This window comes from Urocampus carinirostris, chromosome 1 (genome assembly GCF_059441175.1).
Source record: "Urocampus carinirostris isolate Australia breed hairy pipefish chromosome 1, RoL_Ucar_1.0, whole genome shotgun sequence".
NCBI classification, from domain to species: Eukaryota; Metazoa; Chordata; class Actinopteri; order Syngnathiformes; family Syngnathidae; genus Urocampus; species Urocampus carinirostris.
The window spans coordinates 43,922,494-43,937,210 of NC_142349.1; the positions used below are offsets into that span (position 1 = coordinate 43,922,494).

General features: G+C 39.9%; 1 protein-coding gene across 1 annotated transcript; it reads right to left on the reverse strand.

Annotated features, from left to right (window-relative positions):
• Nucleotides 1–28: 28 nt before the first annotated feature.
• LOC148374760 (myosin heavy chain, skeletal muscle, adult-like) lies at nt 29–13,139 on the reverse strand. Its single transcript, XM_088340624.1, has 39 exons — nt 12,936–13,139; nt 12,528–12,671; nt 12,314–12,470; nt 12,203–12,230; nt 12,004–12,118; nt 11,846–11,938; nt 11,551–11,614; nt 11,376–11,474; nt 11,199–11,302; nt 10,992–11,130; nt 10,793–10,911; nt 10,424–10,573; nt 10,180–10,350; nt 9,799–10,108; nt 9,638–9,717; nt 9,462–9,549; nt 9,263–9,380; nt 9,067–9,190; nt 8,862–8,998; nt 8,519–8,774; nt 8,216–8,458; nt 7,949–8,125; nt 7,732–7,877; nt 7,569–7,659; nt 7,102–7,491; nt 6,901–7,027; nt 6,707–6,825; nt 6,141–6,337; nt 5,892–6,075; nt 5,644–5,809; nt 5,453–5,577; nt 5,078–5,386; nt 4,808–5,011; nt 4,598–4,723; nt 3,851–4,021; nt 3,646–3,750; nt 3,485–3,580; nt 3,251–3,385; nt 29–954 (listed from the first exon to the last, which is right to left on the reverse strand). Exons 1-39 carry the CDS (start codon nt 13,137–13,139, stop codon nt 931–933), a joined length of 5,835 nt encoding a protein of 1,944 aa, XP_088196750.1. The 3' UTR covers nt 29–930.
• Nucleotides 13,140–14,717: the final 1,578 nt, after the last annotated feature.

Consider the following 14,717-nt stretch of genomic DNA (forward strand, 5'->3'; position numbering starts at 1 on the left):
TAGTGAAACCAAAACCCAACCACTTATGTCATTAAATACTGTATTGAGCTTTAATGATAATGAAGCCTTGTAGCCCATGTTAGCATCATTAAGCAATTTCCATAAACTGTTTGGATGGATTTAACATAATGACTAACCTCATTGATTTGCAAAATTATGCAATGTCGAGTGACAAGTCCAGTCGTCTGCAGTTTTATTGTTTTAAAAATAGCATTATGTTTTTGTGTTAGCTCATCCTGGCTTTTTCAAAGACATTCTAAGTACAGTGCCATCTCTACTTACAAATGTCGCTACACACAAAAGTTTCAGGTTACAAAGTACCTTAATGGGAAACAGTTCTACCTGGCAACTGATGCGTATGCGTGAATCCCAGCATGCTCCTCGTGTCTGTTTCCCACTCTGTAAACAGTCTACTGAATGGTACCGCTACAAATAGCTATCAAAAAAGGCAAAATACACTGCTGATGACCAGTAAACAAAGAGGCCAGTTAAAAGGTAAATTAATAATTTTATTATTTCCTTTGTTCTTTCTCTCGTTTTGGGTTTATTGTGCAGGAACCTAATTTTAACATGTATTTGTTTCATGTTTTAATGCTCTTTTATGATTTAATTTAAAAAAGGGCATTTTACATTCAAAAGGCGTCCCTACTTACAAATGTTGCGGGTTACAAAGCTTTGTTTCAAAACAGATTCAATTCTGCAGTAGGCGTATCACTATATGTATATGTTTCCTAGTGGTGGGCATGCTTAACACTTGCAATTTAGCAGCAGAAAAAAATGCTTGTATGAAGGTCGAGGCATTAGTTGTTTTATGGAAACTGAGGAAAATTTTAAATCACAATTTTTTGCAAATTCTCTATTTATTTGCAAACCATGCATTTAAGTGATAATTTGCCGATGACCATAGTGGGCAAGCGGGTCCACATTCAGCTACTCTCCTTGTCCTTCAGGTGGCTGAAAAAACACAAAGCAAAAAATGCCAGTCAATTGGATTGTTGTAGGTAGTCATTTTCGGCTGTTTTGACCACTCTCTGAATCAGTAACCTACAATCGAAATTTAAACTCCGGTTAGGGTCCTATGAAACTAAATCACCAGCCTTTGGAAAGCCCTCACTCAGACATTTTATTCTGTCGATAGAACTCAGATGAGAGACATGAAACGTAAGGTCATTCCAAAGTGCAACATATTCAGAAACACTAAAAGTAATTTAAAAAAAACTGCAATCGTCATTAAATGCTACTTTAATAGACCAAGCGCAGGGAAAAAACGGAAACACTCAATTCTGAGGACAAAAAATATGGAATCAGTGCCAAGGAAGACATGTAGGCATCAAGACCAACAACTAAAGGCCATGTGTCTTATAAATATAAAAATGCATAACAAGACAAATAAAGAGGAAATGGGAGGAAGTTGGAGTCAATGAATGTAACAGAACTGTGAAAAATCATCTAAAGAAAATGTGATTTTTATATAGGAAAGCTTAAAGGAAACTCGTTGACGCTTAAACAGAAGAGAACAAGCCTGCATTGGGCTAAGGAAAGCCAATCATGGACTGTTGAAGACTGGATGAAGATTATCTTCAGTGATGAGTCACGAATCTGCATTGGACAAGGTGATGATGCTGGAACATTTGTCTGGTGCCGTTCCAAGTCAAGTCAACTCACATTTATTTATACAGCCCTTTTTCACAAAAATGTCTCAAAGGACTGCACAGGATTACAATTACACAATTACCTGATCTTAGACCAACATGCGGGCAAGGAACAACTCCAAACCTCGGCGTTCCAGGGAGATTTACAAAGAGGACTGCCTAAATAAAACATCAAAATTCCCACAGTCCTTAATCATATGAGAGCGCATGTCTGGCAAAGATACTGGGGATATGGCTGTGGTCAAATCTGCAATAAATGCACAAGTTTACATTGACAGATTTCTTATACCTTCAATTGAAAAAAAATCTTTGGGGACGAGTAACTCATTTTCCAAGATGACAATGCATCATGCCTCAGAGCAAAAACTGTGAAAGTGTTCCTTTGAAAAGGATACATCCAGTCAATGCCATGGCCTGCAAATAACCCCAATCTCAACCCAATTGAAAACCTGTGATGGAATAGGAAAATAAAATGTCCACAGCAAGGCTCCGATCTGCAAAGATGATTTGGCAACTCCAGTCAAAGAGAGTTGGGCCAGATTAATGAAGAATACTGTTTGTCTCTCATTAAGTCCATGCCTCAGAGACAGCAAGCTGCCATAAAAGCCAAAGGTGGTGCAACTAAATACTAGTGATATGTTTTGATTGTTATTTCTTTGTCTGTTTTTTTTATGATTCCATATTTATTTCCTCAGAATTGAGTGATTCCATATCTACTTGCAATAAAATTTACTGACCATTGCGATGTTTTTTTCTTAATTTATTTTTGTGTTTCTAAATGCCAACTTTTGTTAGCCGCATTGCATCCCATATGTATACAGTATATGGATTTAGATTTTCAGCTATCTGATTGGAGTTTTTCTAGCAGGTTACCTATCCATGTGTACAGACCACTCCCGCAGCAGTTGGGACCAGTTGTCATCTCATCTTATTAGCCGTACCGCTTATCCTCATTAGGGTCGCGGGGGGGCTGGAGCCCATCCCAGCCATCTCCAGGCAGTGGGCAGGGGACACCCTGAACTGGTTGCCAGCCAATCGCAGAGCACACGGGGACAGACAACTCACTCGCTCGCTCATTCACACCTAGGGACAATTTAGACCGGCCAATCCACCTGAAATGCATGTTTTTGGAATGTGGGAGGAAATCGGAGTGCCCGGAGGAAACCCACGCAAGCACGGGGAGAACATACAAACTCCGCACAGTAAGTCTGGAGCTGGATTTGAACCCACGACAGGTTCCCATGACATGAACTGTGCTGCACAAGCGCTAACCACTGCGCCGCCGTGCTGCCCCCAGTTGTCATCAATAACGTGATTTTTGAAGAATACCATTTAGTTCAGTAATTGGATAATAGATGATTTATAAAATTTTTGTTGAGGCAACGTGTTAATTCCCCGAAAAATTCCAACTACCTTAAAAAATGTCCTTTGCAACACGTTTAACGTTTACGTTTTTATAGTATGATTGGTTTTCTAACTTTGGAACATGGTATTGAGCAGTAGATTAATTCGGGCAAGCCCCCACCAAAGGTCTCAATACAGTCAAAAATGTTATTCATAAAAATTGAAAGATTTTGGATGTCAAACATGACTGCTACCTTTGGCCCAATGTCACGGGTCTTGGCTCGCATCTTATTGGCAAGCGATTCTGCCACGTCAGCTCGCTCTTCGGCTTCTTCCAAATCGTGCTGCGACTTCCTGAACCTGGCCATGTGCATGTTGGCCTGCTCCTCCTGTGGGAAAATGCAAGATAGCATTGTATATGTATCGGTAATGTAGTATCTTAGCTTATATAAAAAAATGAGATGCCATTATTAATCTTTTGGACTCACAGCTTCTTCAGCATGACGTTTGTAAGCCTTCATTTTAATCTGCAGCTTGTCAACCAGATCCTGCAGCCGAATGTTAGTTTTCTTGTCTTCATCAGCCTAAAAAAGTCACACTTTTCAGCAGACTTTCTATGTACAGAATTGAGTTTTTAAGACTTGTATACCTGGTAGCTTAGCTCTTTCACCTTCCTTTCGTATTTGCGTACACCCTTGATAGACTCACCCGCACGCTTTTGTTCAGCTTCCAGTTCAGTTTCCAACTCACGAACCTGATCAAAGATATTTTAGTAAATACAACAATAAGCTAAGCTAAAATTGCTTTTCAGGACAAGAAACTGCCGGGTTTATGTAATAAACACATGATAGTACCCTGGCTTCCAATTTCTGCATCTGTTTCTTTCCGCCCTTCATGGCTAGGTTTTCGGCCTCATCTAGACGATGCTGTAGGTCTTTTACGGAAATCTCAAGGTTCTTCTTCATCCTCTCCAGGTGGGCACTAGTGTCTTGCTCTTTCCTCAACTCCTCAGCCATCATGGCAGCCTAGGGCAAATACCACAGAAATAGTTGTGTGGGTTACAGCATAAAGCCCAACTGCAAAACTGAGCAGGAAACAAAAATTAAAAATATTGAACTGGTCAACATTTCTAATGATACAAATGGGAGAAAAGAATTCTGATTGCCAGTAGCACTATTTTTAAATACGTGTTGCTAATTTGCAAATATTTGATAAGGTTACAATAGTAAACTAAAGCAATAGATTTGACATTTTATTTACAATACCAATTTTGCCACAATAGAAATATGTTGGAAACTTTATATGAACCATTAAAAAAATATACTTCCAAGTACAGGCTTAGAGGACCAGTGGTTAACGAGTAGGTTTTTGGTAGTTTAGTTTGTATTTTACTTCTGAAATCATAATTTTGGTGTAGTTGGCCTTTGATATCACTAATGTTGGTGTTCATTGTTACCATCTCTCACGTGTCTCAGAAGAAGCAATGTGGCACTGAAATTGAAAAGCAGTATCTATAGGTTTGGTTTTAGTCTGGGGACTTCATTAACAACCCTTTAAAATGGAATCAATATCTCTATTGGATAAATAATCAACAAGCTTACATCAGTTATGGCTTTCTTGGCCTTTTCCTCTGCATTCCTGGCCTCCTGACTTGCTTCCTCTATCTCACCATGAAGCTGGGAAATATCCGTCTCCAGCTTCTTCTTGGTGTTCAGGAGACTAGTGTTCTGTTAAAGCCACAGCAGAAAATTAAAGTAAAGTTATTAAAAAATACTATTTATAAATGGTTTAAGACTTCTGATGAACAACACCTGAGAATGAAGAAGTCCCGCTCGCTCGCTTGCATCAATCAGTTCCTGTTCTGCTAATTTGCGACTTCGCTCTGTCTGATCGACAACAGCTCGAAGCTCTTCGATCTCAGCCTGCATTAAGCTGGTTCGACGTTCCATCATGGCTACCTGCTCCTTCATGTCATCCTGACTTCGAAGGGAGTCATCCAGATGGATTTGAGCCTCCTGACAACACATAGGAGTTTTACTTCTGTCTCGTTTGGGGCAGAAAAAAACACTGACATATCAAACCTTCAGTTGTGCTTGCACGTTCCTCAGCTGTTTCAGAACTTCAGAAGCCTGCCTATTAGAATGGCCCAATTGGATCTCCATGTCGTTCAGGTCGCCATCCATTTTCTTCTTCACTCTCAAGGCATCGTTCCTGCTGCGGATCTCAGCATCCAGAGTGGCCTGCATTGATTCTAGTACTCGTTGGTGGTTTTTTCTTAGCTGGTCAATCTCCTCATCTTTTTCCGCTACTCTTCTGTCCACGTCAGCTTTCACTTGGTTGAGCTCCATTTGGATGCAGAGTATCTTGGATTCCTCTTGTTCCAAGGAGGCCTGAGTAAGTAAACATCTTCAAAATAGTAGTTTTTAATATTTCATGACAAAATGTAAAAAGCCTACCTCAGCTTCTTCTAGTGCAGTTTGCATGTCATACTTTTCGGTTTCAACATTCTTCTTGAATTTTTCCATTTCATGGATAGTTTTCCCACTTTCTCCTAGCTGTTCTGTCAGGTCTGTGATCTCCTCTACATTTGACAATAGAAACGTTTAATAATTGATTTCAAAAGTCGCATCTTATATCTTAGGCTTACGATGAAGGTTCTTGTTCTCCCTCTTCATTGTCTCCAGGTGATCAAGAGCCTCCTCGAATGAGTTCTTCAGTTTGAAGAGCTCTGTGCCCAATGAGCGGGACTCTTTCTGGGCACCTTCTAGCTCAGCCTGAGACTCTTCATATTTCTGTTTCCACTCAGCAAGAATCTGGACAAAACATGATACTTATTTTTCTTTATAACAAAAAAGTATATATGTTGACTTCCAGCTTAGAATTCACCATACATACCTTGTCAAAGTTTCTCTGCTTCTTGTCCAGTGTGGCTGCCACACTGTTGGATCTTTCCACATCTACCATGAGATCCTCCATTTCATTATGAAGTCGCTGTTTGGTTTTCTCCAGTGAGGCACACTTGGAGTTCACAGCCTCAATTTGCTCCTCTGCTTCTTGAAGACGCTGTGCCAGTTTTTTCCTGTGGAAGACAATAATCCAGATGCAGAGTTAGCCGAATTACTTTAGAAGGGAACTTGAGCTTACTTGGCCTCCTCCAGCTCTTCGGTGCGTTGGATGGCATCCGTCTCATATTTGTTCCTCCAAAGGGCAACATCAGTGTTGGCTTTTGACAGAGCACGCTGCAACTCTGCCTTGGCCTCCTGTTCTTCCTCGTATTGTTCGCGGAGGAGGTCGCAGTCATGACGAGATGATTGGAGGCCGTGTGCCAGGGCATTCTTAGCCTAAGGAGGTGAAACTTTTTTTCAGTCATTTGATTAAGGCAGAGCCAACAAGAGAACCGTTTTAGCACATTTTGTTTTGTGGGCACGTGTGTGAATAATCATCTTCAGAAGGGATCCGTCTTCTCTGTTGTTTATTAATTCAAACCTTAGTATTTATTTATCATATAAATACAATCATATTAAGTGTAAACTGCTATTTTAGCCTCAAGTTTTTATTCTGTAACATTAAACACCAAGGTTTTGGAGATGTTTTTTTCCAAGTATGAAGTGACATTTTAGATTAAAGGTATTGGAGTTTCTTGCATTTTTATTATTTAATATTAGATGACAACACTGGGGGGGTTTCAGTGGGTTGTAATGTTTGATTACCTTTGTTTCTTCCTCTATGAGTCTTTTGAGATCATCAATTTGTGAAGTGAATCCCTGCTTTCCTCTGGTCAGCTGGGATATAACACTCTCTCGCTCTTCCAGATGTCGGGATAACTCAGCTGAAAAAGTAAAAAAGATTTTGACGAAGTTGGACAGAATTCACTCCATCTGGTCACAGTGTGAAGTTCATGTACCATTTTCATTTTGAAAACGGGCCCGCTGATTTGTAAGATCTGTGAGACTGCGACTGCATTCATCATTTTTGGCCTTAAACTCGACTAGTTGGTCCTCCAGAGAGCGGCAAGTCTTTTCCAGGTTGACCTAGTCAAGTGCAATTATCAACACATCAGGATAAAACACAAGCCCAGGTTTTTTAAATATTACCCATCTCTTACCTTTGTTTTAGCCACAGATTCCATGTTGGTGGCCAAATCGTCAACCTCCATCTTCAGCTCGCTTTTCTCCTTCTCAAGCTTCTGCTTGATTCTCTGAAGATTGTCGATCTGTTCTCCAAGCTCAGCCATGCTGTCTGCGTGCTTCTTACGTAACGCGGCAGACGTGGCCTCATGATGCAGTGTGGCTTCCTCCAGATCGCGTCTTAATTTCAAGAACTCTGTCTCACGCTTCTTATTCATTTCAATCTGAGAGGCAGTGGCCCCTCCGGCTTCCTCCAGTCTCTCACTTATCTCCTCAATCTCCCTGGACAGGTCAGACCGCTGTTTCTCCACTTTGGCCCTCATCGATCGCTCAGCTTCCACCTCTTCCTCTAGTTCTTCAATACGAGCCTTGAAACAGGAAGGGATTGATCAACAAGTATGAGTCAGTGTTACCAATTTTTGTGCGTAACAAAAAACATCTTTACATGGAGTTCCTTGAGCTTTTTTTGAAGCTGGTTGTTGATTGTTTGCTCGTCTGAAATCTTGCCAAGCAACTGGTTGTTTTCAAATTCTTTTCTATGGTGATGAGCAAATAATTATAGGAAACAGGTCCAACTTCTCCCTTTCCCCCATTAGAAATTCACTTACTTCTTCATCCTCTCCTCTGACTGCTGCTTGTCATTTTCCGCATCCATCAAAGACTCTTGTGTTAGTTTAATGTCACTTTCCATTTTCCGCTTTATCCTTTCCAGCTCCATGCGACTCTTCTTTTCTTGCTCAAGTGAACCTTCAAGCTGGAGAGCAGTCGGTCGGATCAGAACTATTTTCCTGGAACATCCAAAATTACTCTTTAACTACAACTCACATCATCAACTTGTTGCTCCAGCTTTGACTTTGCCTTCGTCAGCGAGTTGACTTTGTCTTCCTCGGCTTGAAGGTCGTCCATGGTCTGCTGATGGGCTTCTTGAAGGGCCTTCTTCTCTTTGCTTAACTTGCTGATGCTCTCTTCCTGGCCCGCCAGCTCCTCTAACAAATTTTTAACCTGCAAATGTGATCACCTTTAGTGTTTTTTTTTCCGGGTGCATAATTTTGAATATACATCGTTATACATCAGGATATGCAAAGCCTAAACCTTGTTTTCTGTGGCATGTTTCTCTTTCTCCACTTTAGCCAAAGTGATTTCAAGGTCGTCAATGTCCTTCTTAAGCTCAGAGCATTCATCCTCAAGCTTTCTTTTCTTGGCGGTTAATTCGCCATTGATTTCCTCCTCATCCTCCAACCGCTCTGTGACCTCTTTTAGTTTGGCCTCCAGCTGGATTTTGCTTTTAATCAAACCCTCACATCGTTCCTCTGCATCACAGAGGTTCTCTGAGTCCTGAAAAATAAGTAAGTACTCTAAATGGTCACAAACTCTTTAGGATAAATAGAAACTCACAGCTTGCACTTGAAGTTGAAGGTTATTCTTCTCCTGCAACAGCGAAACCATCTTCTCCTCTAGCTCCTTCCTCTTGGACTCTGACTTGGCCAGGTCCTCCTTGCATTTGATGAAGTCTTCTTTCATGGTAGCCATCTCCTTTTCTGTCTCTGCACTCTTTAGCAGAGGCTTTATCTTAAAGAAGAGCTTCATCCATGGCCAGTGTTTAACATTCATGAAGGAGCGCAGGTTGTATTGTAGAATCCACACACAATCTCTGTCAAATATTTGTAAAACACATTATTATACTGTTGGGACCGTGCAATGTTTTGTTTGCATAGCAAAAAATAAATTATTATCTTACTTTTGGGCAATCAAGTTAGAATATTCCTTCCTCATGAGATAACCTCGACAAACAGCTTGTGTCTGAGTCACAAGAGAAGCTAGTTTTTCATCTCTCAGCTCTTCCAGATTTCCCAATAGGCCGGCTTTGAAAAAGACCTGCAAAAAGTACTGTTTAAGACAGATCTTGGTCAGAAAACACGAGGCCACTATGCAAGAACGCTCACCTTAGTGGTACCAAAGCGATATTGAGTATGATCAACATCAATGGATCCTAAAAGCTTCTCAGAAGCTTTCTTGCCATCAATGAACTGTCCCTCTGGAATAGCACTGGCATTCAAGATTCGGTATCTGCTCATTTTGGATGGAGAACGTTACAAACTGCTTTCGTTTAACATTACATTTGTTTTTTGTATTAATAACCTCTGCTTAAAATCAGCATAAATAATCCTGCTGGGGAATCCCTTTCTGCAGATGCGGATACCTTCCAGCACACCATTACATCGCAGCTGGTGTATGACCAGTTGATTGTCCATGATACCTGCAGGCGAGATTGTTAAATTAATGGCTGCATAAATCTATTGTAACTTTACTAAAATCTTTGTGTGCGTCTCAATAGTACCTGGTGTTTTGACCTCATTTGGAATTAGACAGCGTACAAAGTGAGGGTGGGTGCTTCTCAAGTTTGTCATCAGCTTTCCAAGATTTTCCTGAAAACATAGGATAGACATTCTTTTAGATGGCGGTTATTCATGTTATGTATATTCTAAAATGTTTGATAAAATAAATTATTGATACCCTGAAAACCGCTGAAACAGTCTGGAAGGAGCCACCTTTCTTCTTTCCTCCCTTTTTCCCACCTTTGTCCCCACCAGATTCTGCGGGACCAAAATTAAGATTTCTAAATCAGTTTTAAGAAGTTTTTTTCTATTGTAAAAGTAACAAGACAGGTTTTCTACCTCCTTCAGCCCCGGAAAATGAAGCATAAAGGAAAGACAGTAATTTTAAAGAGGACTTCTGATAAAGCTGCACCACGGACTCATTCAAAGGATCCTTATTTTTCTCCAGCCAGCCAGCAATGTTGTAATCCACCGTTCCAGCATAGTGCACCAGGGAAAAATGAGCCTCTGGCTTGCCTTTGACCACTTTTGGCTTTTGGAAAGCATTGTTTTTACCAAGATGTTGGTCATACAGTTTGTTTTTGAAGGAGGTGTCTGATGCCTTTGGGAACATACATTCTTCCTCAAGGATAGAGAAAATTCCCATTGGCTGGTGATTGGAAAAAAAGTTTGAATATTGGTTGAAAGATCTTTTTAGTCCACTTGCAGTAAGTATCTCACCTTTTCAATAAGTTCTATGCATGCTGCCAAATCCATGCCAAAATCGATGAATTCCCAGTCGATGCCTTCTTTCTTGTATTCTTCTTGCTCAAGCACAAACATGTGGTGGTTGAAAAACTGCTGCAACTTCTCATTTGTGAAGTTGATGCACAGTTGCTCCATGCTGTTGTACTACACAAAGAGGTTCGCTTGTGCAATGAAGTCACAACACTAATGCCAAAATTAGTTAAGCAGCCTAACTCACATCAAAGATTTCAAATCCTGCAATGTCCAACACTCCAATGAAGAACTGTCGTGGCTGTTTGGTGTCCAGCATCTCATTTATCCGTATCACCATCCACAAGAACATTTTCTCATAGACGGATTTGGCCAGGGCACCAACTGAATTGGTAACCTAGGGTAGGAAGTTCTTAAATAGCTTCAAACAGATGCAATATTTAGATTTTTTTCTCAACGAAACCTGTTATAAAAATAAAGATGTGAACAAAAGGGAGGCAGTTTTTTCTATGGTAAAACAGGTTACCGCGTCCAAATAAGGTTGTCCCAACAATTACCGGTAAGTGGGTCATTAGTTAGCTCATAAGGGATTACACATTGGTTGTTGAAATAATACCTGGGGTACGGTCTGGCCCTTTGTAACATACTCATTCCCCACTTTGACGCGAGGGTAGCAGAGGCCTTTTAACAGGTCAGCAGAATTTAGCCCCATGAGGAAGGCCACTTTGTCAGCAACTAAACGACCCAATAAAATCAGAAACGACATGTTTATCTGTCTGTTGTTGGACTGTAATGCAAAGACCATGGAGCCTCACCCTCTGTGCCCTCCGGCTCTGCCTGTTCCTCTCGCTGCTTCTGTTTGAACTTCATGTTTCCATAATGCAACACAGCTCCAGTTAATTTGTAGATGGACATTTTCTCTTCATTGCTAAAGCCGAGGATGTCAGTGGCAGTCTATCATATTAAAGAAAAAACACAGATGATGAAAGATGTGTACAAAACTGAATAAAGGACTAACTCACATCTGTGGCCACTAGCTCTTCTTTGTCATCAATGCTGGCGACAGTGATTTGCCCCTGACTTATCATAGGGAAGTCATATGGGTTTGTACTTATGAGCAACATTTCTGCAATGAGGAAAAAAAAGATTATCATATTTCATCACCATCACCATACTCATTATTTATCACCATCATTTACCAATTAGCTCTGGTATGTGTCCTGTCATTATCTGGTAAAATATGTGGTAACTTCTCTCTTGCGACAACTGGAACGTCACTCTGGACTTCTCCAGCAAATCTGGACCAAATATCAACATGTGAAACTTAACAATTTCACACAGGTTGGACATTCTGGTTATAAAAGATGAACTTACATGTTTCAATATCTGCTGAAGACAGTTTCCCTGTTGTTCCAAAATGGATTCTGATGAACTTACCCTAGAAACATTAAGAATCTTTTCACAAAAATAAAGAAAATAGACCTGCAATATACTTGTACTGTAGATTACACAAAGTGTCCCTATTAAGCATCAATGCACAACATACATTGAAGAAGACCATTATTGTTCTGAACATTCTGACTATACATATGTGAAATTGCTCTGGGATACAGTGTTTTGAGACTGTTTTAGTTTTTAAGAGATGTTTTTAGTTTTGTAAAACACTTACAAACCGCGAGGAGTTGTCATTTCTCACAGTCTTGGCGTTCCCAAATGCTTCCAACAAAGGGTTCGCTGAGATGATTTGATCCTCTAGAGTTCCCTTAAAAACACAAGCATCAGGTTTTCAATGTTTCTCCCCAACGATTGTGAGTACAGGCTTATTACCTGTATTTTACCAGATGTTTGTTCCTTCTTATCACTGCCCCCAGACACTGCGATTGTCGCAAAGTACTGGATGACACGCTTGGTGTTGACAGTCTTGCCTGCACCAGATTCTCCACTATGAAAAAAAAATACACATTTATGAACAGACAGAGCTCCAGATGTCCACTGGCTCAGAATGCAATTCACGTAAGTGACTCACGTGATCAGGACAGACTGGTTTTCGCGATCTAACGCGACACAAGACAGTTTCAGTCAGAATAAAAACCCTAGTGCCATAGAAACTTGTCCAATACAGATTGTAAAAATTTACCTGTGAGCATGTTCTGATAAGCATTATCAGACACAGAAAAGATGTGAGGAGGAGCCTCCATGCGCTTTTTCCCCCTGTAGGCTGAGACAACTTTTGGGTCATACACCGGCAGCCACTTGTACGGATTCACCGTCACACAGAAGAGCCCTGAATACGTCTGAGAAGGAAAAGGCTGTAAAACCTATGAAAGCCTCGAGCCAATCTCTAAACTCACATAAATCATCCATGCTGCGTAACGATCTTTGAGGTTAAACAGAACAGATGGCTCGTTAAGGTGCGTCATCATGGCCATGTCCTCGATCTTGTCGTATTTTGGAGGATTCATGGGGTGACAATCTTCTTCTTTGACTGTTACAGTCTCGGGGAAAAAATGAAGCACACAGAGTTTTGAATGTATGTCTTAACCCAGGAGAACCCACAGGGCACAAATGTTTTAAAAGAAAAAAAGGGTTCTTGGTTTCTCCAGATTTGAGGGCGAGATTTCAATCTATTGATTCAGTCCTTTGCAAGGAATTTAACGGCAAATTTCTCGAACATCTCAACGAGCTTTTGTATTAGTTATGAATTTGTTGTACTCGAATCATTCAGAAATGGACTTTGTACACTTGATCTTTCTTCTCACCTCATTGGCCTCTGTCTTCACGGTAGCTGAGCCACCTTCCTTCTTCTGGATAACACCTCGGATATACAGCTCCTTTGCATCAGGCACAAAGCACGCTGTCCTGGCATCAAATGGCCGGTTCTGTGCCTCAATGCGCTCCTTCTCAGGTTTGCGTAAAAAGACGGAGGCCGGCCCATACTGGGCCATCTCAGCATCACTGCTCATGATGACGCCTTTAGATAAAAAGGTTATAACACGGAAATAAGCAATGATGATTTGCAGAGGTGGAAAAATAACCGACACACTTCTTGAAAAGAATAAAGTACTTTTTTTAAATGTCAATATGTATTTCAATCAACATCATAAAATATTTAAGACTGTTAAAAAAAAAATAAGTAGAGAAGTAATTTTGAATACACTGACTGCACAATACCTCTTTAGATAAAGCTTCTTTCTTTCTTAACCCAGGCTTTCATAATACCAAAATGTGTTGGGAATAATATCTTGTGTTATGCAGTCAACACATTACCTTAAGAATGGGTGGAAATGTTCTGGTGTTCTGCACCAACTGAATAATTATCTTAAATAATGCCATGCAATCAGAATTTAGTTTTCTCTGAACTAATTGTGTCTTTGTTGCTGATCTGCTCTAGTTGCTGACAATGGCTTCATTTTATGGTAACAACACCCCCAAATTGACTGGTTGATTGATTAAATGAGGTTTTTATTTTTTGCCACTGTTCGTCAAATACATACACACTGAATTGGAATTTAACAACTTTAAGAAACATTTTAAAATCCCATTTAAATGCAAAATATAAATGTTGAAATCGAAAAACCAAGCAAGTTTAAAAGTGTTTGATTTGAGTCATAAACGGTAACAATAAATTTGATAATTTTCTGTTGATCAACTGCATATTAATACCATAAGGAATGTCGATGATATTCTGGGTATTAGACTGATCTACCTCCCTAAGTATATGACATTAGAGAAGTTGAAAAAAAGGTAGTCTCCCTTTACATAAAATGTGTACTACAGCTACCCATATCTGTTTTGAAAAGTAAGAACGCAAAATACAAATTCAGGAAACACAAACACCCAAGTTGCATAGATAAATATCACTGTAAAATTTTGGATCAACTCACCTAAGAATGTGGTTAGTCTGAAGAACTGACGATCTGAATGAAAAGCTTCAGCGTGAGTTAATGAGCGGATGGAAAGAGCTCGCTTTTATCAGCTTCATGTCAGGGATAGCTAAACAGACATTCCAAACTTGGATTATCGATCTTGGATTCTTAAAACGGCTCTTCCAGGATCTTAACTGTAAGATGTCTTCACCGACAGGCGATGATCCTTCAACTCTATTTTTATGTTCACTCACCTCTGTCACTGGCAACCTGATTTACATTTTGGCATTGGTAAAGTCTTATCTCAAAAAATGCTCAGAATGAATTAGAAATTATTATATAGCCCCTCATCTTGTTTGCATGATTTTGGGAATACAGCTTGTGTCAAAAAATGTCAACGAACAATAATCTCAACACAATGGCAGTTCAACACATTATTGCTTAGAAAAACAAAAAAATACTTCTACAGGGTACGATTAAAAAAAAAAACAATGTTTATGATAAAGTAGGAAAATGATATTGTGATATCATTTCCATGAAAAACTCATACAATTTCCTCAAATCATGATTATTGATTATTTTACTTTGCTGTGTTTTGGCCTTTGCACATTGCCACTGGTAGGAGGATATAAAAGTTTGACTTTGACTTTTTTGTTTTGGAAGAACGCATCAATG